This window comes from Lepidochelys kempii, chromosome 9 (genome assembly GCF_965140285.1).
Source record: "Lepidochelys kempii isolate rLepKem1 chromosome 9, rLepKem1.hap1, whole genome shotgun sequence".
Lineage (NCBI taxonomy): Eukaryota > Metazoa > Chordata > Testudines > Cheloniidae > Lepidochelys > Lepidochelys kempii.
In genome coordinates, this window is record NC_136388.1 from 89,914,277 (window position 1) to 89,942,071 (window position 27,795).

General features: G+C 41.7%; 1 protein-coding gene across 4 annotated transcripts; it reads right to left on the reverse strand.

Moving 5' to 3' along the window:
• Nucleotides 1-27,263, reverse strand: LONRF3 (LON peptidase N-terminal domain and ring finger 3). 4 transcript variants are annotated; one of them, XM_073361360.2, is made up of 12 exons: nucleotides 26,533-27,261; nucleotides 24,368-24,486; nucleotides 23,560-23,682; nucleotides 20,600-20,755; nucleotides 18,755-18,998; nucleotides 17,830-17,920; nucleotides 14,082-14,196; nucleotides 11,462-11,583; nucleotides 10,617-10,775; nucleotides 7,808-7,970; nucleotides 7,044-7,193; nucleotides 1-5,636 (listed from the first exon to the last, which is right to left on the reverse strand). In XM_073361360.2, the coding sequence occupies exons 1-12, from the start codon at nucleotides 27,143-27,145 to the stop codon at nucleotides 5,478-5,480; spliced, it is 2,214 nt and encodes a 737-aa protein (XP_073217461.1). In that variant the 5' UTR covers nucleotides 27,146-27,261; the 3' UTR covers nucleotides 1-5,477. The 4 variants fall into 4 exon arrangements, 3 of the variants coding, with proteins under 3 accessions (XP_073217461.1, XP_073217462.1, XP_073217463.1); XM_073361361.2 differs by lacking the exon at nucleotides 23,560-23,682; XM_073361362.2 differs by lacking the exon at nucleotides 7,044-7,193.
• Nucleotides 27,264-27,795: the final 532 nt, after the last annotated feature.

Here is a 27,795-nt window from a genome sequence, read left to right on the forward strand (position 1 = left end):
TAAAGAACACAAATTTTAATTAGCAAACAAGTACCCATACAGACTTATGTCCATACAACATAATTAGTACTACTGGATACATAGGCTGACAGAACTATGAAATTAATATCTTGAACATAACATGAATGGGAAAAAAAAGATGTCAAACTTACGTAGAGGTAGTGGAATAGTACTGCTGTTCAATGACTAATTGAATTTAATTTCACTTCAAGTTCATTAGTGCAAGAAAAATAAAAGGATGCTTTACACACAAGTAGAATACACAAGCCCCCAAAGAAATTTGTCACTATTTAAAATGACTTGATAGATATTTTATTTCTGGCTCTCTAATAACCACATAGCTTGATGGTATTAAATAGGACAAGTCTACAGCACCACATGAAGATCTCTTAAATGATTTTTCCACTGGCTTTTTTTCTTCCAGTAGATATATGTAAAAGGATTACATTGTTTCTGCCACAGTGCTGCTCTGTAAACCTGTGTTCCTCCAATCTGCTGTCAAGAATTAAAAAGGGGTGGGGGGGGTAGGCTATGATTGAAGATTAAGAATGGCAACCAGCAACACAGAAATACAGGCACTTCTATTTGAGGGTTAATTTAGACCCTATGAAAACTCCTCAGATATTAGTAAGCACTTCTGTGCATGATACGTGCACGTATAACTCTGGGCATGTCTACACTGCAGGACAGTACTGATGACAGGGGTGTGAACAGCAGAATATGCTAACTTGTGCTCTGACCCCTGTATACCCTGCTAGTGTGAACTAAGTAGTACTTGCCCTGTTTCAAATAGGGCTACAGCAGCGCTAACTAGGTACTTTCTAGTTCACACCAGCAGGGTCTACATAGGACCATTAGAGCATACTCTCCAGTTCACACCGCTGTAGTTACCACTGCACTGCCATGTAGACAAGACCTCAGTGTAATGGCTGATGCACAAAAGCTGAACTATTTAAGAATTAAATCCTGTATTAAACAATCTGGTTTCTCGTATATTGGCAATATTTATCCTGCAAATCTTGGCAGAGGATTTCATTTACAAAGGTACTTTTCTGCATTCTTCTTGAGCCTGCAGTCTTTGTGGGCTTGATCCAACCCCCTAATGAAGTCAATGTGAGTCTATTGACACAATTGTCTCAGACCCTAAATGCATATAATTCCTACTGAATTTTGCACAAACTAGACTCAGGTTACTTAGATAGATGTTTTGCCTATTTTCACAAAAGCTACATAAATCAATCTCTCCACTACCCCCCAAAAAACAAGGCATTGAAAATGTACCTGTGGCCCTCATTAACTAGTTTAAACACTGGTAAAATTCCAGTATCAAAGAAATGATTGAGTGACCACATCCAAAATATAAAACTTCAGTTTATAAATGCTCTCTAACCTCTATACCTCACTATCTATAACAGATCCAGACCCAGTAAATACAAATCTGGCAAACTCCATTTTTACCAAGATTAATATTATTGGATTAACAAATTAGTGGTTCATACATGCTCTAAAGGCTAATAAATACTCATATAGGACAGAGGGGTAGCCCAAGCATGGACCAGCCACTTTGCAATGAGAAATCCCAGCTGTCAGCTTAACAGCTAATAAAAAAATAGCACTCAAGAAAAGGGAACTCCAGCGCTACCCCATGAGGCTAACCAGGTCTGACTTCCAGCAGGGTCTGCTGAACCTTTTGCTTGAGTCTGTTCTCGCATCAGTTTTATACTGGTGTAATTCCATTGCCTTAAGTGCAGTTACTTCCGATTTACACATGTCAATGAGATCAGAATCAGGCTCTATCTACTCTGTTCCGTTCTCACCCATTTTTAGTTTTTTGGCCAAGTTGAGCTGGCCAAGAGAAATACTGTATTTTTCCCCCCCCTCATTCATGTTTTCCCATCATCGTTTTTTGTTGTTAGATGAAGTAGTGCACAAAGCAGGAAGGAGTCATTTAGCTTGAGTCTGCCTTGTACTTAGTGTCATGAAAACAAATTTACTGAAGAAATTTGACGTATGTCCCTCCACCTACCTAGGAATGTGGCATAATGACATGACCGATATTAAGTTATTTTCATGCATTTGCACTAATCACATCTCATAAATGGTGAAGGTTGCAAATGAACAAAGTCATCATATCAAACAAGTGTAAATGACTCTAAAACTTTCAGGAAACCCATGCTTGGGCTGCTTTTTGGCTTGCCCTACAATATTTGTATGGCAGATGGCTTTCATTCAGCTATGGTTTGAGCTTTTTTCTCTCATTTGATTGTCACTGGGGACCAAACTCCCCCCTGAAATCAAATTTTGCTGGTGACTTCAAGTCTGCTGAATTGAGCTCCAGTGAAAGTTTAACCTGTGTGAATGACCAGCAAAAAGCATACATGTTGTTTAAACCCCCAAAACAGGGGTTAAATGGGATTTAAATGGGTTTGCTACATAGGGGCTATTAAAGAACTATGAACCCAAGCTTGTATTTGGTGTGCAGTCAAAACTTGATCAATACTTTTGAGTTTGTTTTTATTCTACAGTAGGTCAGTACACCTAGTTATGTGCACAACTTGATGGTAAGAATAAGTATATCAGATCAACATAGTATATAAAATTTAAGTGACTGTTAAAGCTATTGTCTCACATTTCAGAAAAGATGCCAAATTTACTGTATCTCAAAAATAAACACTACACAGTAGTGTATGTAGAAACTGGTAGATGTTCTGTAATTCACTCCAAAAGAGTTGAAACTTGGTGGTCTCAACTCACCAAGGGTGATGGAAAGGGCTGGCCTATTTTAAAAACAGGCATTGTCAAGTGTAATTAAAGGACTCTCCATAGTTACCTGTGAACCAGTAACATGAATGTGTAACAGAAGTTCTAGCATGCAGAAAAGAGCAAAAACAAAATCAGTGAGAAAACAGCCCCAAAATACAACATACTTAAAGACCGAATCCTGCGGCCACGGATGTGAGGACCAAACACACCTACTGACTTGTATGGAAGCAGGACTGGTCTCAAGTTATGCATTACTAATACAGAAATGGCTTTGGTCAGAACTGCATTTAAAGTGACATCACCTGCAACTAAGATGAGAAGTCACTCATCTGTTTTCTTCATTATGAAGACAGATGCCATTGCAGACAGCAGCCACTGTGCATTTTACAGTTTAAAAGAGGTGTACATAATACATATGTAAATCTTCTGATTTTTGGTTTTTAATAGACATGGATAAAACATCCCAATTAAAAAAGAAATTGGAAATAGTTACTCAATTCATGTTGACTTCACCTGTTTCATAGTGCAGTTTGTTTATATAGGCGATGTCCCTGCTCATTGGCTTGTAAGGATTTGCCAACACAGAGCATTAATGTGAACTAGGGATGTGTGATTTCTGACGTTCACTAGTATATTGCACACTAATTGGTCTGCATAGACCCAGTTGATTCACACTAAAAGGTTCCCTAGTGCCTGCTAATGTAATGCTGTTTGTATATACACTTAGTACGGTTTCAAAGAGAAAAGCCCCATTTTTGGATATCTACATAGAACTCAAAACAAATGCCAAAAAATGAAATTAAACCCCCAAAACAGAAGCCCTATACATATATTATTCTCACAAACAGGCACAGTACCATCCACAGAAAAGTGTAGCAAACTAACAGCATGGAAATGAGTTTCCTGTAGTATTTACAAGGTAGCTAAAGCAACAACAAAATATACTTTCAATCTGCCTCACTAGATGGAATACTGAAACGTGTGACAATTTGTTTCTACGGCACTTAAAGAAGAGTGCTGTAGAATTTAATAAGGATGAAAAACTACATTCTACAGAAACTTAACAGGGTTCATAAATTACTCAAAACTATAAAACTGAAATAAAATAAATTATCTCAAACTAAAATGATTTTAAAAGCCTATGGAAAGACAATATTCTATTAAATTCTACAGGACTTTTCCAGAAGGGTATGCACTAATAGACACTATTCTGGGCAATATCATGAATTTTCATCCATCCTACTTGCTCTCTGAAGAGAGATCCATAGCTTAGATACAAAGACCCAAACTTGCTCCCACTTAAGTCCATAGCAGAACTCCAACTGACTTTAATGGAAGCAAGATCAGGCCCAAAATCTTACACAGTGCAAAAGATGCAGAAAAGGTGAAACCCAGTTTTCAATTGCCTTTGGGGTTTTAACCATTAGCTATCAAGCTGCTCAGTCTGACAGGAGACACAAAGATCAGGTAGAGACTTGTGGCTAATGGAAAAATCTGGAGGTGGAGGTGGAATAAATAGAAAGTTTATTAAAATACCTTCCTTCTTGTGAGCCCTCCTGGAGCCCTACATAGCAAAAAATCATAATATTAACTACAAACATAAGATCTTAACATGTAAAAGGGTTATTAGAGATTCTTTATATCAACCTGAAGTGAAATACCCCTCTAGTTCTCTTTTGTGAAAGGTTGCTTCTTACACCTATCAGCTCCTGCATTGTGTTTGTAGGTAGCTGCGATACTCTCATAGCAATTCAAATACAACATTTCACTGCAAACTGCTGCATAGTGCTACTCTTTATATTGTGCAAAATTAATGGCTGGATCCTTCAGTCATCTCTCTGGGCAAAGCCCACTGAAGTTTATTACCCAAAGCCCCAAATACACTTAAGCATATGCTGAAGTGCTTTACTTGATTGGGGACCAGTTAAGATTGTAGGATCAAACTCTACCCAGCAACAATGAACTCTTTCAGACAAAGCCTGCATATTCATGGCTGACTGTGTTGGGGGCAATCCTTCTTAGAATATAGATCACTGGAGATAGAAAAACATTCAAAGTACTCAAAACACAAATGTATTGAAAAAATGACCGAAGTAGTAGCTTGTGTATTCTTAATATCTTTTCCCCTAGTCATTCATACATGGTAAGACACCATAAATAAATAGAGCAGCTTACTTTCTGTGTAGAGAATGTACACAAATAATTACAAATATACATTTGGAAACCAAAAAAAGACATAGTGCAAAAATAAATGATCAAACAGAAGTTGTGGACATTATAATACACAATGCTATATAAACCTGAACCATTTGGAATAAAAGACTTTGCAGTTCATTGAAATAATGCTTTAACACTATCAGTATTTCTTTTTCACATTAAACCGCACAGATTTCCTTTAGTACTACAGGAAACTCACCTCAAACTTTCAAAAGGTTTATGGCAAACGAGACCACTTTGTTCTGTTATATAACAGATAATAGCTTAGCAGTGCAACAATTGAATACTCGTCTCAAGAAAGTTCAGAGATCAAATGGATACTACTGGATGATCTGTAAATATCCTTGGCTCTTCATATTTTATTTCCTTTGAAAGTTAGACTTCAAAACTTGTCCTGTTTTGACACACAAATCCATAAGACAGTATTGCAGTCAGATATAGTTACAAGAGAAACTCCAGTCCAGTATTGCAAGAGGCTTCACAGCTGGTTCTCCGCATCATCGTGACCGTGTACGGGACATAAACGTAAGGACACGTCTGATGCCATTCAAGCGGTCTTTCAGGGATTTCATGGCAAGAAACGGAAGCTGAGCTCTACTCTCAAGTGGAAGGACAGCAAGGACCCACCAGCACCACGCAGGGCCATTGGGGCTAGCCTGCAATAGAGAACATGTACATTATGATACAGAAGCCAAGATGCTGTCAGTGACAAAAAATATCTTGTATGGAACAACACGTTTTTACTGGCTTAGTAACAAATGCTTTCTATAGGGTCCCTCCAAATGCCATTTTAATAACTTCTAGTTAGACGTACACAGTTTATACCCAGATCCTAAACTTTTCTATAATTTAGAGTGTTTGGATTAGACCCATTTTTGCCTCTAGTAATATGTAGTTTGTGTCTTCTGCATCATCTTCATACTCCGTCTTAGTGGGCCCAAACCTATAAGTAAGGGCCCTGCCAAATTCATGGTCCATTTTGGTCAATTTAAAAAATACATTTAATGATTTCAGCTATTTCAAGGTGTTGTAATTGCAGGGATCCTGACCCAAAAAAGGAGTTGTGGGGGGGGGTCGCAAGGTTGTAGGGGAGGTTGTGGCTCTGCTACCCTTACTTCTGTGCTGCTGTTGGCAGTGGTGCTGGTATGGTATGGTAAGGAGGGCATGGTACGGTGTTGCCACCTTTACTCCTGCGCTGCTGCCTGCAGAGCTGGGCCCTCAGTCGGCAGCTGCCTACCTCTAAAGGCAGCTGTGCAGAAGGGTGGCACGGTACAGTGTTGCCACCCTTACTTCTGCACTGCTGCTGGTGGGACACTGCCTTCAGAGCTGGGTGCCCGGCTAGCAGCTGCTGCTCTCTGGCCACCCAGCTCTGAAGGCAGCGCTGAAGTAAGGGTAGCAATCCGTGACCCCCCTAAAATAACCGTGACCCCCCTGCAACTCCCTTCTGGGTCAGGGCCTCCAATTTGCAAACGCTTGTCTCCCCCTATGAAATCTGTATAGGGTCAAAGCACATAAGAGACCAGATTTCATGGGAGAAGGCCAGATTTCATGGTCTGTGATGCGTTTTTCATCGCCATGAATTTGGTAGGGCCCTATCTATTAGGGATTTAGCACCCTAACATCTGTTATACTCTGTTAGTACTTTGAGTTTAGGGTCTCCAGCACCTTGCAGTACTGAGTCCTGTAACACTAGCATCAAGTTTGTCCTGCAGTTGTCATCGTTTTGTACAATCACTATTTTCCTCCTAAACTTTGGGACAAATTCAGTTACGTTACAAAATGGTGCACATTCACTGAAATCAATAGGGATTAATTTGGTCAATATTTCTCAGGAAGTTAAAATGAAATAATAAATATGAATTCTGACTTGCTCAGAGTTACTGCAGCAGTAGCTTATGGCAACAATTTAGATATTGAACAGGTTACACAGGGTCAATGAAGAGGATTAATGTTTTCTTCAATGAATTAGAAAATTCTTCTTGGTTTATCAGTGTGATTGCTAAACTTCCTGTAATCAATAAAAATGACAACCTCTATTCCTGGATAAATATAAAGTCAAGTACCTGTGGGTCAGGATCCTTAGCTGGCATTGGACCAAAATGACTGAGAATTCGACTCTTGAGTGCTTGTTTGAGTGAGTTAAACCACATATAAGCCTGATCATATACAGAATCATGTAGAACAAGTAACTCAGCATAGCTCTCTCCTTGCACCTGAAGAGAGCACAGAGAGAGGGGGTGAGGCTGGACTTAATTCCAATTACATTTTCAAAAGGCACTACCCACTCTTAATTCTTTTGAAAACTCTAGGGCAGATCCTGAAAGTTTGTTCTTTGGTTTATTTTTCTGAAAAGTATCTCAATCTACGTTTCTCTCAACCTTTTTCTTCACCCCTAGGTTCTAAAACAAAAAAATCCATTTTCAGAACAAAATGTTTGTCAGGCTAAATCCAACCACCACTTACTAGAGTTATATATTTAAATGAAAATGGGTCCCCAAATGAGTTGTATTCAGGTTTTTTTTTGGGTATGAAAACTTTGTGGCTGGCACTGTCTCCCTATAAATACAGTAGAGGTTTGCACAGCACCTAACACATTTTGAGTATGTTACATATTTTCTCAATAATAGTGCACTGAAAAAAATTGGGGATAATGGACCCAATCCAATTTGGAAATTGATTTCAGTGGGAGTAGGGCCAGATCCAATCAGATTACAGGTATAAAGCAAACCTGAAGTACCCTATTAGGAAGCCTGGCAAGATCCCATCCTGATACACACCACTTTTATAAAGATAAAAACTCTTGGAAAATAATCTTTGGTAAACTCACCTTCTGATCCTCAATGTACTCAATATCTGCTGTGTTGTATCCATCACGCTGGCTGTGCTCTACCACCTTAAACCTCCTCTTGCCAATGCTGTCTACTACAGAGCGACCGTCAGCAAAGAATTCAACATTTCTGATCTCCAGAATGCAGCCATAATCAGCAAACCTATTTAAAATAAAAACAAAAGCAAATAAACTGGCTGTATTCTTTCCAGGTTCAGTTCTGTAGATTTACTGAACAGCCATTCTAATACAAAGATATTTACCAGTGTCAATGAGTGCTACATGTAATGCATATTTTTATTGTTCTCCTTCAGGTTATACAACACTTTTCAAAACTACCTTCATGAATGTTCAGGCAAGCTGACCAGCTGAATGCCCAGCACCATTATAATAAGGCCAACTTTTCTAAGTTCTCTAAAACGGAGGCACTTAGCTGGATTCATTTGAAATTTGGCCTGCCTCAGGAAGGTTCACAGTTGGCTTAGTGACCAAGAATTGGGATCCTTTGGGCTAGGGGTTCTGAGATACAAGCCCTTCCCCCCAACCCCACACAAGCCATTTTTCAAAGTCTCTAGGTGGGTTTTTTTCCCCCCTGCACACAGAGCTAGAGATTAAAGTTAACTATTAATGTGATGCAGATCACAATGGTCTCAAATCAGAGTTTTACTCCAGGTAGTGTATGGCACCCATTCAATCTTTGGGGGACCCAAATGGAGAATAGTATTCAAGAAAATGTACCTTTTACAGCGCACATGCACCAATACAGAAAGGTGGCTAGAGGGTTTCCATGCCTGCCATTTTAGATGCGTTAAAGCTTGACTTTTGTAAATACTCTAAAAGCCAAATGGTTACTTGGATTGCTATGAAATTTGGTGTACCTCATGGGGGCAAAGGGTAGCATTAACAATCCAAATGTGGGGTTATCTGACCTAGGGGATCCAAGTTACAGGCCTCAAAACCAAAACCAAACCAGTTGCCTTCTGCTGCCTTGTTCTGTTAAATTGAGATGTACTAATGGCTGGATGAATCACAGACCACACTAAGACAGATGGTGGTGAACTCACCCTCTTCAGTTAACATAATGAAGGATAAATTAATTACAAGCCCCACATCTTAGACAAAAGAAGTTTTGGACTGAGTGGCCAGAGGAGGCTGCAATTTGCAAGTCATAGGTGGCAATTTTGTTTTGTGGGAGAATGTAATCAAAGTCTACGGGGGAGGAAAAAAATTAAATGTGATTGCTTCCTGGAAGGAGATGGCTATTAGGAGGCTGAGGAATTGAGTAATAAGGGGAGAGGGGTTTGGAGCTGCAGCAAGGGGAAGGGGTTTACAGGGGATTCACAGGGATGGGTGGTAAACCACCAGTTCAAGACTTGCCTGGGGAAAAAAAAAATCTGTTTTTCATTAGCTCCTGGGGGACTGGTTGGGGCAAGTAGTTACTAGGGCAGATTAATGTGATGTTTTCAAAGAAACATTGCACAGAACTTAGGAACAGACAGTGCAGGCATCATGTTTTGCCCACTCTGCATTACCTAACCAGTGATTTAAGAAGCTGTGTCATACTGGGCATTGTGGGGATTCATTTGGGTGGAAATAATCTGAGTCTTATTCCTGGTGTTCATCTCATACATTGGATCATATTAGAGATGTGTCCAGGAGCTATGATAATTTTCCTCATTTTTGTCCTTTAATAGTGTTAGATGGAATCCTGTGAGTGAGAATGAATGGGCAGTAAAAAGGAGGTAAAGAGCTAGCACATTTCAGCAACTATAGGGTTGGCAAAGCAAAGTGTGCTGTTACAGGGCATACTGGAGCATTGCTAAAACAGGGCAGATTTAAGGTTGCATGGGCGATCTTAACTGGGTATTCCCTGGTTTTCAGCAGTTTGAGTTTTGCTCAACTCAGTGTTTTGCAAGGGAACAATATACCCCCGAACAACCTTAATTCTGCATTAATGTAGTTTGTTGCCATTGAATTTTAGAATACTGATAATTTCTTGTGCAATGGAATACCTTAGGTAATCACATACTGCACCAGTGCAACTGTTCTAGAAGGATATTTCACTTTCTACTATTTATCTACATTTCAAAATGTAAGAACTTCAGATGTTCAATGAAAACTCTAAGGCCCAGTAGGGTTAAGGATAGTAAGCACTATGGAAGGACTATGAAATCTACAAAGAAAAAAAACTTACCAATGATTTTAGTAAGCTTTGCTTTGCAGTCTCTGGCTCATACAGACCATTATGACACTGGTGAGAAGTCAAAATGCAGATGTGGGCTTCAAGGCAGGGTGATACAAGATTGGCACTTTGCTGTAAATGGCATGATGTAAATGCTCAGCCAGTCCATGTACTAAGCTGACTATACTTCTATCCCAACCACTATATTTAATACAGTGGAGATGTCAATCTGACCTGATAACATGACTGTTTCTTTTGATAGTAAAATTTGTTAGCATTCCAACTTGACTGGCGGTACCAAAGAAATAAATTTAAAACTAAGAAAATACTTTTTCCTCAAGCCATACCTAAGCCTTCTGTGAGCCAGGGTAAAAGTGTACAGTAAGGGATATAAATCTTATCTTCACGCTTCAGTACATCAGCCTACCACTAACACTGCTAGGAAGAAATGCCGCCCCACCTTCCCCCCCCACACCACCCTCCTGCCTGTTATTCCACAGTTGTCCATTATGGGGTTTTCAGCACCTTCCTCTGAGGCAGCTAGTATAGACAGGCTACTGGACTAAACAGATCACTGGTCTGATCTAGAAATGCAACTGCCACCACTGGTGTGCACTGCTCACTCACCCCTTGATAGGATCACCGATACACATTCCAAATTGCTTGGTGCCAGTCTCCATGCATCTTCGAATCATCAGTCGATAACATGGCTCAAAGATGTGCAGAGGGCAAGGGACTGTAGGATAGGCCATTGTGCAGACAAAGATGGGAACGTTCTTATTTAAGCTATAAGAAAAAAATCCCACTATATATAGGAAAATATGCACCATCTTTGAAAAAGCATTAGAAAGGTACAAACTACAGACATATGATGAAACAATGCAATTTAGAGGATGCCTTATCTTGCTAAGATCTCAGAGTGCTTTACAATAAAATCAAATGGAAAAACAAGATTTCTGTATTATACAAAAACAGTTAAACTATTGTTTGCTTTCATCTTTCCAGATAATGGTAATGATATTCCATTATAATTAATGGAACTTTGTTTTTAATCCTTCCAGCAAAGCCAGAAAGAGTTATCACCTCATCTCTCGAGGCTGCTTTAGAGCTTGGATGTTCCTCAACTCTCCCCCTTTCCCATCCAATTTCCAATCCACGTGTACTGGGGTGAAATTCCACTTCAAGCCACTGCGACATGCGCAAAGGTCAAGAGAACACAATGTTATTGTAATGCACCTCATATTATTGGCTTGGATTTCCTCCACAAGAGCATGGTACCAGATAGCTTGCAGTTTAGTCTTGTGTGTCTGAACCCTTCCCTTCTTGAATCATGTAATACAGAGTAAACTCCTTTATCAGCACCTTAGGACATGTTCTACAGTGATGAGAGCCATTCAGTTGCTAGCTAAACTACTTTTAAAGATTGGTTTAAACCCCGCCCCCACGAAAGCCCACACAAACTGATTACGTACTTGGAAAGCTCTGCAATTTCCTCTTCATAAATCTTCCTTCTCTCAGTGAGTTCCTCTGGAAGATACTTCGCTATTAACTCCTCCATCAGTACTGTTTTGCAGTATTTCCTCAGAGCCAAACACTGCAACAAGAAGGCACAACTGAGCAGCTATCAAACAATGTATAGCAATGGCTGCCATGCGCTATTTTACTAAAGCTTCCGCCAATGTAGCCTTTTCTTCATTGTATTTGGTCACTTCCATTATAAACAGAAATGGTCACTAATCCATTTCCCTCCTTGCTTTCCAACCTGCTTGTGGGAATCAAGGTCCAGACACCCCAGGACCTGGGATTCTGGACTCCAAAGAATAAGCAATTGAATCAACTGATTCAATACAATATTACTGTACTATAGAAGTGTCAACTCTGGTCTTTTTACTGAAGCCAGACACGCACTTGTCTTGCATGTGATGGTTTTGGAGAAATCTGAGACTGGAAGGGCTGTTGGGGTTACCCTGGCAAGCAGCAACCAGACTGGTGGACTCTAGGGTGAAGCCACTGTGCTGTGAGAGGCTGTTGGTGTCAGGGCTCTGAGCCAGAGCTGTACAGCATGGGAGTACCCAGGGTTACAGGAGAGGTGAGGACAACCCCTTACTAGTTTGGGTGTACACCTGCAGCACCACACTATTATAAAGACATGGGAAGGGCACTGATTTTTCAGAAGACTTTTCAAAGCAATACAGAACAGCATTACAACCCAATATCCTACATGAACGTCATGCACCAAATGGATGTCATGGGGAATTCAATGCTCAGAGCTTGCAGGATTGGGCTCTTTGTTTATTACTCCTGTAATTGGTATGGATAACCTACACAGACAGTTTTAGCTACTGTGTCATTTTGCTGGGGGTTGGTCGTTTCCTATGGGCTTTCGTATTCCCCCAAGACGTAGCAAAAACAGCTGGATGCATGATGAGCTTCAGTTTCATTACTACATTGAAAGAGTTAAAGTGCCAAAGTGCAGTACCATATATACTCGTTCATAAGTTGAATTTTTTAAGGAAAATAGAGAAGCATCAGAGAAGGGGGTTGGCTTACGAACAGGTATAGAGAGGGAGAGCTGGGACACAGCCCCTCCCCAAGAGGGGGCAAGGAGAGGCAGGACAGCCAGCAGGGAGGAGGCAGGACCAGAGTGTCTCAGCTTCTGGCCAGTTTGCTCTCCCTACAGCCTCCCAAGCAGCTGCAGCTCCGGGGCTGGCAAGTTGCAGCCATGCTGCCCAATCTGGCCCGCTGAGCGGCTCTGGCCAGGCCAGAGACATTCTCCCCTGGCCTGCCCCAGGTAAGGTGAGAAGGGATGGGGAGAGTGTGGGGGTCCCAGGGATTACTCCTGACCCCCAGCTTCTTCCCCCTCTGCCCCAAAATTTCTGTACTAGTTGCTATCCCAGCCCATCAGGGTAAGCAGCTGGCAGGCTGGAACACTTTGTTTACTTAGGCTTACCTCCTTGCCTACCAACACGCGAGGTAAACAAACATCTCAGCCTGCCAGCTGCTTATCCTGATGGCCCAGGAGCCAAAGTTTGCCAACCCCTGAATTATAGGGTCAGCTTATGAATGGGTCATAAAAATTTTCCATTTTTACTTATCCATCTTCGGGGGGTCAGCTTATAAATGAACTGGCTTATGATAGTATATGTGGTAATCATTTAGAGTTTCCTGTATCCTTTAAATGTGTTCACTCTGAAGAGATCATTTCTTTCCCTACCGGTTTAGTTCAGGTGTGTCTCAGAATTTTTATACATCTATATTGTTGCTGTGTTTCCCAGGGAGCTTAAAATTAACTGTACTCATTTTGTTTACTTTTGGTTGGTGCAGCAACAAGTCAACACTAGTGCCATTGACATAATGTATCAGAGCCAGAAGAGGGAACAAAATATTATTGTATAGACTCTACAAACCCTAGCTACTCTCTTCCCCCTCTCCACTACAATTAAAAATTGTTAGTTCCTGGGAGTTGACCAGTGCCAAGCATATTTAAAAATCCCACCCTTGAAATCTGGAGACATTTCTCATCATGTTTAACAGTTTATTCCCTGCCAACCCTCACCTCCCAAACTTTTATAAAAAAGTTTCATTACAAATATGCATTCCTGCAAAAGACAGCAAGAATTGAACAGTAAACCAAAGACAAAGAAAGCATACCAAATTCTACTAGTGAAGGCCACACAAATAATTTAACAATTTTAAGGCAGGGAAAAATTAGCATCTAAGCTACTTGACAGTATCCTTTTAAGGCATGAATTAAGAACATGATTGAAGAAGTTCAAGTGAACAATTAATGACAAAAAGTAACACCTTAGCCCTGTTCCAGTAGCTTGCGCCACATGGGCTAACTAGGCAGAGCACTGCTGATCTCAATCTGCAACCACACACAGTGAGCTCTGTGCTGGATCAGGGCTTTAGGTCTTAAATGTTTAAACACAGAAAACTTCATGAGCTCTCGGAGCTGTAGAGACATTTAAAAAAGGCTTCTTCCCCAAATCATATGGGATTTCAAGTATATTTGGATATACCAGTGGATTTCTGAAATCATTAATTCCCCCTCCCCTCCAGTTTATGCGGACTAAATTCATGTATCATTACCTCAGAAAGACCTTCTTTGCACAGGGGACATTTTGGGTTGTGATCTAGGCATCTTTCAAGACATTTCAGGCAGAAGGTGTGCCCACAATGCGTGGTGACAGGTTCATAAAAAAGCCTGGAATGGAACAAACAAAAAAGCGACAATATCGTGTGGCAAGAAGATAAAAGGCTACTTCATAACATCTTTTCATATCTATTCAGTAGTTAGAATTCTGTGCACTTTAGTCAGAAATTTGTTTCTTGCTTTCACAATTTTTGTATTTATTCAACATAGGCATTTTGCTATTGCCAATCTAATGTTGAAGGTTCTCTGAAATCCTGGTTCCATTGAAATCAACAAAAGTTTTGTCACTGATTTTCATTTGACCAGGATTGCACTCATGCTATGGTGATGAATGATAGGCCTTATGTTTTTCAAATTAAGCTGATTAAAAATAAGGCCCTGATCTTGGCAAACCCTAACTCTCATGAGTAAAATTAAGCACATGCATAATTGTTTTGGGACCTATAGGATTAATAAAATTGGTACACACTATTGTTACCATATCTAATGCTGGAGAATTTAGTTTTGTTTGAATACATTACATAGCTTCTAACTTCCAGCTGAACATTCTCCCACAAAATAAATGCACATTAGAGTCATATTTCATCAAAACATTATACACTGTGATTCTGTTTTCAAGTTAGTGGTCTTTTCTGGCTAAATTCAGTGGAAGAAGGTATATAAATTCCAAAGAGATCTTTCCCTGCTGATGAGCATTTAAAAAACAAAAACCAAAAAACACCCCCAAAACCCCAGGAATGTTATGAAAGTCTCTAATCATTGAGACTAGAAATGAGACCATTCAAAACCAGTTACTTTGATCTTAAAAAGCCCACTCAATATTTTAAGGCCTCATAAGTAGTTATGTCAGGCTAAATAAAATTAAGTTCACTTTAAAGGTAATTTTTATTTTATTTTTTTTTAAAGAAAAAACTGGTTTATCAAGATAAATCTGGGTGCTACTGTCCATGCATAAAAACAATTCCATACTTAAATTTTTTCAGCATGCAAAGTACGTTTAAGAACATACTGACTCCTAATGACACGTAACAAAAAAAAGCAATAGCCAGTTTATTAATTGCTATAAATACAGACATTTAGTGAGGGAACATATGGGATTCTATAATGACATTTATCTTGTTGCACATCAGTTAAAATCCTGTCAATTGTTCAAAGAGCAGAAACTTTACTGCAGAATATTACCTGTTTTGCTTAATATCAAGTTCTAAAGTGAGTGTATATTTAATCAACTTACAATTATTTACTTGGACAAATACAACTTTAAATTTACAGCACAGGAAATGTCTTTATTAGATCATAGTCCTGATCCAGCTCTTACTGCACTAATGGGAGTTTTGCTATTGAGTTTAATGGGGGCTGATTTAAGCCTCACAAATTGGAGAAATATTTTAGAGAAAGATTTCTTGAGACCACATCAGGTGCAGTAGGACATCACCCCTGTTAGGAAATACCTTCCAAGCAAACACAGAAGCATAGAAATGTAGGGCTGGAAGGGACCTTGAGAGCTCATCCATCCAGCCCCTAGGCTAAGGCAGGACTGAATATACCTCATCCTTAACAATATGTCCATGTTTCCATTTCTGTAGGATACCTTTTTGATTTTTAGGTCACAAAAGAGCTGCCATATTGGCATCTTACTATTCTTCCTATCAGGACAGTTTGCTGGGCCCCCCACAGCTGGAATGGTGACTCATCACCTCAAAACATGTTCTGCCAGTGCTTACTGCATGCCGCTGAAGTGGATACAGGTCAATAACACTTTACCACTTACACGAAGTAGATCAATAGTAGCTTCTGCAGTTAGTTGGTGAAAGGTCACTATTAGTCCAAGTTTCAGAGTAAGGTACACCTCAGCCTCAAAATCATGGATAAGACATTTCTGAATTACATAATATGGATAAGGACAACTCTGTGTTAATATCAGTGGCAAGAGGAAGATCCTCCAACAGGATCTCCTTACACAGGCCCTTACATCCATGTGGTCTCAAGGACTTCAGTGGGACTATGTGGCTGCAAGGATCTGTGCTGTCCTGAGTTTCAGGATCAGGGCCAATATTGTGACAGTCAGGGAAGATAAAGGATCCGAGCCAAGTAATCTGAAAATTGCTTTGTAAACAGTCAAATTGACATCCTCATTAAAACAGCCAAATTCAAGTTGTGTGTGCGCATGTGGTAGGGGTGGAGGGAGGGAGTGCTGGAGAAAGTTTTGCTCTTACGAATACTGAATCTTTTGATAGCTGTAAATTTTTGGAGCACTTGTTCAGGTTTATAGTTTAGGCTTCTGATTTTATTTGTTTTATTTTAAAAATTTGTTCAAAGCTGAAACTAGCCAAACCAAATACACTATTTCTTCCAAAATATTTCATTTTGTTTTAAACAATCTTTTAAGATGGCACAATATTTGCAGACTTTTGTCAAAAGAATGACAAATCCAAACCCCAAAAAACCAAACACCAATTCATTTAAAAGCTAAAAGCGAATAGGAGATTAATCCAGAACACAGCTAATTGGTTTTGGGGATTTTTTTTTTTTCCCCCCTCCCTGGGGTGTGACTGTGTCCTTGTCAGAACCCTGAGAAATGAACAACTCCTTATTCTTATGGTTGCACATCAAGGTAATCATCCTAATTGAGGACTGCTTAAGTAACTCCTGAAATTACACAAACTGACAGATCTGTAAAGTTTAAGCATCTTTCACATCTTCTGCGCACAATTCTAATGTTAATTATGCTTAGTTTTGCTATACATTTTAACAAACATGATTTGAAGTCAGGCTGTTTGTATACAGCTACAAGAACTAGGTTAGCATCTTGTATCTGAACTCTTTATCTGCAGTCTACACTTGCTCTTTTGTTGACCTATAACAGCTACAATATAGTAGTGCTTTTCTACGGTTTAACTTATTGCCACACACTGGCTTGAAGACAGATTTTATCTGGAAGAATAGTTTAACTATTGTGGATTTTTAAATGTTAGTTGGGAAGATGTATCTGCTCTGTCAAAGTTTAATGGAGCATAGAAGACCAATAATAAAACTAATGTGTTTTATGCTAACTAATGTGTTAGTTAGCAACTCCTGTTTAAATTAGAAGCATCTCTGAGGAGAAATCAGTGATATTTAACTGTGTTAACATCACAGTGAGCGAGTATATATCGAGCCTATGTTTGGTTACCTGTGCTGAATGTTGGTTACGTAATAGAGACACACAAAGGACTTCTATTTGCTTATAAGGCTTTTACTATTGCCACACACTACTTTATGTAAAATGGTGCCACTATAGTAAAGTGTCTTCATAGAAATCAACTCTTCAAATATTTCAAGCATTATGAAAAAAATTGCTACATGGCGTATGTATTAAATTAACTGCAGAGGACTAAGTGTTGACTTCCACATAGTGGCTGGTAACAAGTCTTTCAGATGTTCGTTACTCTGTTTAACTCTGGCAAAAGATACATCGTGTCAGAACAGTCATTTGTCTGGGGCACATCAAAAGCTTTCAGTCATAGTCCCATTCATAGTTAACTTTTCAGAACCAAATAACTACAAGTGAGGGGGAAAACCCATCCCACAAACAGCTTCCAAATGACAGAAAAATAAGCAACCAAGCAAGCTAGGGAATGCCATAAATCATGGCAGTGAAAACCAAGTACAACATAAAAACATTCAGTAGAAAATAATGGATACCTCATACACAAAGAGCAATCCAGGTCAGAGGGGTCCACAAATTCAAATGGAACGCGGCACCCAGCACTAGAGCCCTTGGCATCAATTGTACCTATTTATAATTGTAAAAAAAAAAAAAACAAACACACACTGGAATATGTAATTGGACACAGCTGTGTGACTGGTTTAACATTTCAGAGACTGTTTTGTCAGTTCACAAAACAGCATCTGATTTTTAACACGTACTGTGATCACATACTGCATGTATTTATGGGTAGTTATTGAATCATTAGGATCATATGAATAATTTACGTGCAGACACCAAAATCAGCCTTGGCATAAGTAGCCACAACTCACAACAGGCTTGAATTTAGTCTTGCATTAACAGTGTTTCTCACAACCATGTCGTCACTATTGGAAATATATAAAGGGCTGGATTCTCCTGTCATGCCACTGTATATCCACTGAATGGAGAATGAATCAGGCCCACACACTTCTGAGATCTCAGACATTATGAGCAATGAACAACATTTGTGCTTTGTAAGTATGAATAAAGCACGTCAAAGCATTCTGAATTTAATTATACTATTACTATTGGACAGAGTGCCATAAGCATACATGAGCCCTGAGAGTGATGAGAAATGTCAGTGCCAACTGGTAAACAAGGGCTTGGCCCAATCCCTTTTGTTCTTTTTCTAGATTGATTAGTGTAATTACTTTTACAGAGGAATCTTGACTCTGGAAGGCCAGATCAGTTCAAGCCCTGACTACAATCCAGAGTCATTAGGAAAGACATGAAAGTCTAATTTGGAGCCCAGTCCTGCACTCTTTACTAGAGAAAACTCCTGTTGGAATTAAGGATTCAACATGGCATTCCTTACTCAGGCAAAATTCCCACTGATTTCATAGCACAGGACCAGCCCCCAGTTTTACTAAACAGGTTTACCTTTCTTCATGAGTTTGCAGGGCACGTCAGCACTTCTCACTTCCTCAGAGCAGTGCTTTCTCTTCAGAAGGCTGCATTTCTCAGAAATAAGAAGTGCAGACTCTGGGGCGGAGTCATGTTTGTTCTCATCTTCTGAGCAGCCTTTTACACTTTCTATCATCTGAATGGATTTTCTCAAACTGCCACAGTCAGTCATTTTTTGTTCTTCCTGAGCAGGGAAACACTTTTTCTGTTCCACATTTACCTGTGTGAAAGAGATGACTGTACATCAGGACTGCAGTTCTGTAGCATTTTCATTCTGCAGATCACTTTGTAAGAGAACTCCACACATGCGCACACACTCCTGCTCAGATCTCAAAAGTTGTCATGTTTTGTGGACCATCAGGAAGGGCTCTGCAAACCAATGGACCCCAGTTTGAGAACCATTGGGTCTGGGCCTTATTTTCAGTCAAAAATACCATCTTCCCACAATACACAACAAAACAAGCACACATACCCCAGTGTTGCTGTGTTATCAGCCTTCATTTAGAGGGGTCTATAACTTAGCCATGATACTTGATTCAGGCAGTTTTTTGGCAAAGTCTCACCCTGTAAGTCATTTCCTGAACTATGGAAAAACCCATTTGACTGGCTTTAAGTTAGAGTGAAAAACATTTTATATATCACACTGCTAGTTTAAAAGCCTAAACACCATATGATCTTTATTCCAAGGGAGGAGTAGGAGTATACACAAAACTGATAAAAAGGAAAAGTACATACAAGAGGCTGCTTCAGTGAGAAGGATCTTTTACTCAATAGCTAAAATGGGCTGCTGGTTCTTTACAGCAGTCACAATATCCCGGACAGCAGGTCATAAATTGAAATAGTTTTGCTGCATCATCCTTAATCCTACTGTTGCCATGCAACGGCCAGGTAGTAACCATTTCATAGGACAACGCCTACCAGTTTGCCAAATCAAATTAAGGGACTGATTCCCCCTACTTCCCTGGTGAATATGAATGTAGATACTGTAGGTCACTGTCAAGAGCCATCAGACCATGGGACACAGGAAGGCAGGTATAGGGGGTTGAATTGTCTCCTCTCCTCCCAAAAACCTACCTCATTCAGGAATGGTGGTCTGAGGGAGGGGGCCTCTCAGAAAGCACAAAAGGCCTTCCAGAAGACTATGGCATTGACTTAGGGGTGCACCTGAACAGAGCTGTGCAAAAGCCACCATTCTAGTTTGCAGGAGTTCGCGCAAAGCTTTCCTACAGCTGTGTGAGAGAATTTATACCCATGGAGTTTCATGTTTGGATGAACCAAAGATAGTCCTCAGCCAAACCTCTGAATCCAAACTCCCATAAACATTAGTGAACTCTGGATCTGAAACCAACCTCGTGGCTGGCTCATATACCCATATCAGTAAAAATCCCAGAATAGCTAATCTGAATCCAGAGTGGATGGCCTATCAATTAAGGGCAAAATAAAAACCCTTGATCTGAACACGTCCCAAACTTTGGGGACACCTGGATCCAAATTTTACAACTCAGGCCCATCTCTGCTGTAAACTACATGGAAGATCTAGAATTTGTTATCACAGGTAAAGGGATTAATTCTGACATGCAATAAAGAAGGATCTAGTCTATAAAAGAATAAGTCTTTTGAAGTCTGACAGCCTTCCTTTTTTATGCATCAATTAAGTTGAATCCAGTAAATTAGTTTGTTGCATCTTTTCAATCCCCAAAGTACTCCAGCTTGTCTGTATTAAGTGTTTTTACAGAGAATCAGAATAATCTGGAAAAAGTATTATTCAATGTCCCATACAACACATCAAAATTAAGACGCACACATCAGAATTATCTTTACCTTGAGCAATCTTGGTAGGTTATGGCTGCTGTCTCCAGATCCCACTGAATTTAGAAGGTTCCCCTTCAATCTAGAGTGAGGTGACAACAGCTGCAGGGTATCTGGTAAGTGTTCCTGAGCATTTCCCGGGATGGGTGAAAATAAACTAAGTAGAAGCTGTGATATAAAACAGAATACATACTTCACGACTTAGTTCTTCTCTTACAATATCTTAAGGGAAAGTGGAGATTGTGAGGAAGGGGATGGTTGACAGAAACATCTTTGATTTGCAAAACGACTCAAGAACCCATGGACAACAACTAATTAGATTTAGGGTGAACCCAAAAGGAACAAAAAAACTGGTGTGATGCAGGCTTAGAATAAGCAAGAGAGTCAATTTCAGAGTTAAATGTGCTGATACGTCGTCAACCAGTTTTGTTCTTTAGGATAACACCGCTTATCCACATATGGATTATGTTCTGCAGACTGCAGAACTAGAGTTCTACATAAACATGTCTGCAGCTACTGCTTGAGGAATTTAATACAAGTTTGTGCTCTGCATCCTAAACTCCCACTGAAGTAACTGGGAACTGAGGGCACTTACCATCCCCTAGGTTCAGGCCTAATCAAATCTCTTATGTTACAAATAATTGGTGTGTTGAGAAAGAAAAATTGAGATAGTGGCAAAGTTGCAGGCATGAAAAACAGGCAATGGCTTCTTGCCAACAGAAAACGAATCTGTAAAATCCACTAGCAAATTGCTAACCACTAGCACAGTGCAATTCACTGAATGTATTAAAAAAATAGGAATGATGTTTGAAAAGACTGCAATCGTTTCACCAAACTCCAGGCCTGGTCCAGCAATGCTTCCATAAGTGTGTTGAGCACATCATGCAAGAACAATCAATCCATAGTCTTGTTCAAGCTAAAAAAGGGACTCCTCTTGTGAGTAAGACTGCAGGATTGAACCTTCAGTGTCAAAATGAATTCCAATGAAGACTGCCAATTACAATGAGCAGAATGAGAAATTTGCACTTAAAGAATTTAATAAAAGGGGCTATGTCACTGTTACGCAAACAGTCTGAAAAAAAATCAATAGACTATTGTATCCTTTGATGCACTCTGTAACTGACAAAGTCTAGTTCAGGGGTCTCAAACACGTGTTCCCCGCACCCCTCTGCCCACCCCCGGCGCTGCGAGCCCCACGCCGCTCCCTGAGGTGGCCGGAACTATGCCTCTGCGGGCCCAGGGGGAAGGGAGCAGAGAGAGAGGAGAGGGCAACAGAGGGCTTCAGGCATTACTCTCGCTTCCAGGCACTGCCCCCCACAGCTCCCACTGGCTGGGAACGGGGAACTGTGGCCAATGGAGCGGCAGGGGAGGTACTTGGAGGAGCAGCAACAGCAGCACACAGAACGCCACGCCCCCCCCCCCCGCCCCGAGGGACATGGTTCCAGCCGCTTCCTGCCCTGGCCCCAGTGTGTGCCACTGCCATCCCAGAGCTGCTCTAGGTAAGCGGCGCCGGGCCCCCTGCCACACCCTGCACCCCAACCCCCTGCCCTGAGCCCCCGCCACACCATGCACACCTCCCGCACCCCCTGGGGGCAGGGTTGGGGTGGGGAGAGGCAGGGCAGGGCCTCATGGAAGGGGTGGAGTGGGGGCAGGCCCAGGGGCAACAAGGGTGGGATGTCAGTGATACATCCCTTCTGCCAATGCACTAGTCCTCATGTGGCCCTCGTGGTCATTTGAGTTTGAGACCCCGGTCTAGTTCATCCTCTGGACCCTATTACTTAGAAATGAATAGCATTCTTGGACAAGGCTACTTTGAGCCTGAATTTAGAGACGTATCAATTCATTATATCTTGCTCCAACACACAAGAAGATGTCATTGATTCATGTATTATTTTTGTAGTGATAATGCATGAGACTGCATTTTGGGAAAGGAACATGCTGGCAATTCAGGGAAACAGGAAAAAAACCACGCAAATGTCTACAATCACTCAAAGCCTCCCAAATTGACTGTATTATAATCAAACTGGTGCATGAACACACTCTCATAACAGAGCAATCATGTACTCGTTTATTGTCACTGCAGGGACCACCACTAAAATTATTATACTTTATATAATATTGAGTGTCCCAGCAAAGATTTTCAACGAAGGGTCAAACAGAACATTTACCTTAAGGTTTGCATGTGTAACAACCGAAAATCACCACGATATGTAAAGAAGGATTGGCAACCTTGGCAGTAGCTCTTTAAAGATAAAGGTAACCAAACAGCTGTATACTGCAGCTTAGTTTGCTATTGGAAGAGGCTTATTATAGATCTGTCACACTGCCCATTTATCTTTAATCATTAGCTGCCTTTTGAAACGGTTTTTTTTAAAAAAAAAGACTTCCTTTGTTTACTCTATTCCCTTTCATGCCTTCTCTGCTTGCTGATGCTCACAGCATCTTGAGTGGCTGTGAAAAGAGCGATGCTGCTCCCAAGTGCAATCCTGGCCCTACTGCGCAGTGTTTTCACAGTCTAAATCATCAAACTGATACAACATTAACTAGAAACTCCCACTTCTGTCCCAATAGATAGCATCAGTCTGCCTGGTAATAAGACTAGGAAACAGACTGGAAGTGTAATTGCAGGGAGTCTAGGAGTGCAATACTAACCTCCCATTGATTTTTAACAACTCTCCTGTTATCTAAGTTACATAGGCAACTCTCTTACTAATATTAAACACACAAAACAGCCTTTCCATACACCATGTGCTGTGTTTCTTGTGATCGCCAATGAAACTTTTCGAAGTATAGCAATGGACACAAAACATAATTAGAACAGGAATACCCCCCGACCCAGCTATCACCATGTAATCTTTACTATATATACACACACCACACATATACACACAAAAAACAAACAAACAAATGAGAAAAATGATCTATTTCATTTTCAGTATCTAAGTGTTGTTGCACAAGGCTAAAGAACTCACCTTTTGAGCCTCTGATTTAGCTGTCCTGTTCCCAAAATCCAGGGCAAGGCAAAACAGAAACTCTCTTAAAGAGTCTTCTATTTTTCCCACATTAGCTAATGCTTGTCCTTTCCTTAAGTGACCCTGAAAGCAAACAGATCTACAGTTCTAGTTTATTTCTTTTACCACCTTTTGAGCCTCTTTATTAAAGCAAGATGATTATATGAAAAAAATATTCCAAAAGTGAAATAAATACAGGCACAAGGCAATTATAATAGTCCACATTACTTAAATAACAAGAGACGAAATATAAGAAGTCTGAGCTTTTGACCACAACACGTCTGAAGATTTTTCATATTTAGCTCTCAGAGAAGTATTGCATCTCTACCCTCACAACAGATACACATGCGAGTTTACCCTCACAGCATCTGGATAGTTAAATGCTGGTACAGTGGAAGTCCTAGGGATCCCTCATCTCATCACTGGACAGAACCTCCCCCTGCAACTTGATCTCCTAACCTTCTCCTTAATGCTTCCTTCTAGCACAATAAAAGTTGAGTGCAGTGCTTATAACAGGGCATGTGAGCCTGACCTCCATAAAAATCAGTGACAATTGTGCTTAGTCCATCAGCCAGCAGCCTGTGCCACCCTGCCCTTCTCCCCAGCCAGAGAACTCAGTTGCATCATCACGGAATGTGTTTGAGTTCAACTGATCTAAGATGTTGAGACATCTCTCAAGTTCAGTTCTTCTGTGCTACAGCATTTGCTAAGTAACCAGAATGGCCAAAGAGGTTTTACCCTAAATACATTTGTTAAAATTAGAACTTACCTTTGACCAATACGGTTGGAGCCTGCATGCTGTTTCTGCATCATGCAATGCATCTTCATAAGATTTCAAAGTAGAATTAATCTGCGACCGGTTGCTATATAATAAATGGTCATTTGGAGCTGCAAGTAATGGGAACATTGACTCAATTACTACAAACATTACAGACATGGGCCCTATTCTTTAGGACTCTTTTCTTAAGCAAATGCCTTTTTCCAGTGGTCTCAGGAAAGCAAACATCCATTATTTAAATAACCAATTACAAAATGAGATATGGCAATCTCACGGGGGATTTCCAGGTACAGAGGTGTCAGATTTATATTACACAACTGCTTTAAACACTGCATACATAAAATTTACTACAGCTCACAAATAAATCACCAGCTCAGACAGAGGATCAGATTGTTTATAGAAGCTGATCAGAAAGATTTAAGGCATGTCATAACTGTATTATTGTGGCCCAATTAATGCTGCTACGGTATAGATGGGATTTTAAAATGAATAACTCCCTTTTCAAAAGGTTTGGGATCAAAATTCATAAATGGCACATAACTATAATCAAAAGAAATTAAATGACAACTTGAAGAACTCTGTAGCTCAACTGCTTCTCTTTCATGAGCAGAAGTTAGTTCAATAAAAGATATTACCTCACGCACAATGTCTAACAGCAACCATCAGATAAATATTACAACAGCATAGACCAAATGGCCCCATTGTTTCATACACTGTGCTGTAACAGCTAGGCACACTATGGTTTAAGAAAAAATTCTTATCTTTAATTAAAGGATATCCCAGACTAAGAACCCTTATGGTTATTTTAACTTTTTTTTTTTACATTTAGTTTATGCAACATTACTTATTTTGAAGCCAGATTATAGTTAAGTAATAAATCACAGTTTTCTTCACAACCATTTGTAATGTTTATTACTGGCTTGACATTGTTAAACTGAACAGTGTTTACAGAAGTTCGTTTAGCTGTTCTGGATTACTACCATGTTCCTGTTGGATGGGGACTGTAGAGAACACAGAACAGTCATGAGTTCTAAAAGTGACCTGCATTTATTCTAAGATCTAGCACTAAATCTCCAGTAAAATCATTTGGCATGCAAATCCCTCAACAAATTAGGCCAGGGTATTTTAAATCTTTTCACTCATTGCAACTTGTCCAGTAATGATTCACCACGTGCTGCTGCCTAAGTTAGGTTTGTCGAGAGAGGAAAAAGCCCTTTTTAGGCAAAAAGCAGCAACCATCTCCTGAAATAAAGCATATTCCAATGAGCACCATGTAATGGGAAGCTGTGACAATGACTCACTCGTAATTTTGATAAATACGATCAAACCTCTGGGATGCTTTCAGAAACATGACCCAGTTTGTTGTTACTTCACTGGTTATACAACCATTCCATAAGAAGGGGGCAGGGAATCCAGACCAGAGTCGCAGGCTAAAAGCTTATGCAACACACTGTTCTCCTGACCTAGTTTCACTTTGGACTTTAAAAACAAGACAACACAACAACAGATTCCTAAAGGTTATCCCTTCCCCCAAAAGAGACGGAGAAGAGAGGTAAATATGATGGATATTAGTTTACCCTGTCAAACTACAAACACCAAACACAACGAGCACCGTTATGTCATGCATGCTCTGCTGCCTGTACCTACAAGCTGAAAGTCCGTAGCATGCACAGGACAGACTGTTTGGTAAACTGGTTCAGATTTTAACCTGGCACCAATACACTTAATACTCCAGCAATTAATCACGTTTGCGTCTTTATGAAGGACTCGGCTTTATGGCAGATCCTCGGCACAGCATGTCAACTGCCACACCCACTCCCACGTTATAGCTAGGAATACCACCCAAGGGCTGCCCCTGGGATGAAAGGCTGTCACTTGCCCTGGTCAAAATACTCGGTAAATAGGCTCAGATTTAAAAGCAAGACTATAAATGACACATACAGCAGCATTCCAAGGACAAATTTGGTTGCTAGAAACTTGGGCTTCTAACATCCCCTTTGCCTGGCTGTGATCGATCAGTGGCAAAAGTTGCCCACACACACAAATCCAAATTCTAAGGAGTTAAGCCTTGCAGCATTAACCCCCTGAACTCTGCCCCTGTGGGTGGGTAGGTGGGAGATCATTTCGGGGGGTCCGGGGGGTGGGTGTATCATTACCGAGGCTGATTGCTTCATTGTACTTCTGCAGGGCAGCCTGCAGCTTCTTCTCCTTATATAAGAGGTTCCCTTCGTGCCTGAGCTGCGATGCCGTCACTTGGCCGGGGAACCACTTGGCCAGCAGGTTGCCGAGGATGACATTGACGCGGAGGTGCTGCCCGGCCGCCAAGCCCCCTTCTTCCTTGCACAGGGCGCAGCGGGACTCGGGGGCCCTCTCCCGCTCCAGGCACTTTTTGCAAAACGTGTGTCCGCAAGGCAAAGAGACGGGCTCGAAGAGGAAGCCCTGGCATTTGCGGCAGCTGAAGATATCCCAGTCCCGGGGCTGCAGGAGGCTGCCCCCGCCGCTACAGCAGGCGGGCAGCTGCTCCCGGAGCCGCACGCCCTGCGCCAGGCACTCCACCAGCTTCTCCAGCTGCTCCGCCCGCAGCTGCTGGCGGCGGGAGGCCAGCTGGTAGAGCTGGCAGGCTTCGTGGAGCCGGCCCCCGTAGGCCAGCGCGTCGGCCCGCTTGAGCAGCACCTGCCACTCGGGCACCAGGCTCGGGGCATCCACCTGCCGCGGGCTGCCGCAGAGCTCGGCCGCCAGCTCGAACGGCAGCAGCGGGTGGGAGCCCATGGTCCGGGCCCGCTCTACAGGGCCCCGCGGCGGGGCGGCCAAGGGGCTGGGGCGACCAAGGGGCTGGGCCCGCGCCGCTCCATGCTGCTGGCGCCCGGCACTGACCGAAGTAGCCCGGCTCCGCGGCCGGTTATATAAACCGCGGGGCACGTGACCCGGCGCGGCGCCGCTCATTGGCCGGCGCCTGCAGGATGGTTACAAAACGGGCTGGTGCGGGACCCGCGTGGCGCTGGGGGGCTTCGCTGGCGGCGCCTGGCCGGGGGCTGCGGGGGGGGGCGGGGTTCGCCTCCCCCCCTCCCCCATCCCGGGGAGCGCTGGGGCCGGGCCCTTACATAAAGCCCGCAGCTAGCTTTGTAACGCCTGGCAGCACAGCAGGGGCGGAGGGCGTGGGGAGAGCCAGGCGCCTGCAGGCTCCCCGTGCTGCCGGGCGGGCTCTGCCCTCTGCCCCCGTCGGGGCGCTCTCCGGGCCGGTGGCAGCAGGCGGTGCTGGGCGCCCGGTCCGCTGCCGGGACTCCTGGCTGCGAAACTCACGGGACGACACAGGCGAAAACCCACTGACGGGGACCCCGCTGTGCCCGCAGGGCGATGGCCTGCGAGAGCTTTCCACTTCCCCGGAGGCTGGTGACAGGCTCGCGTCCCTTACCCAGCCC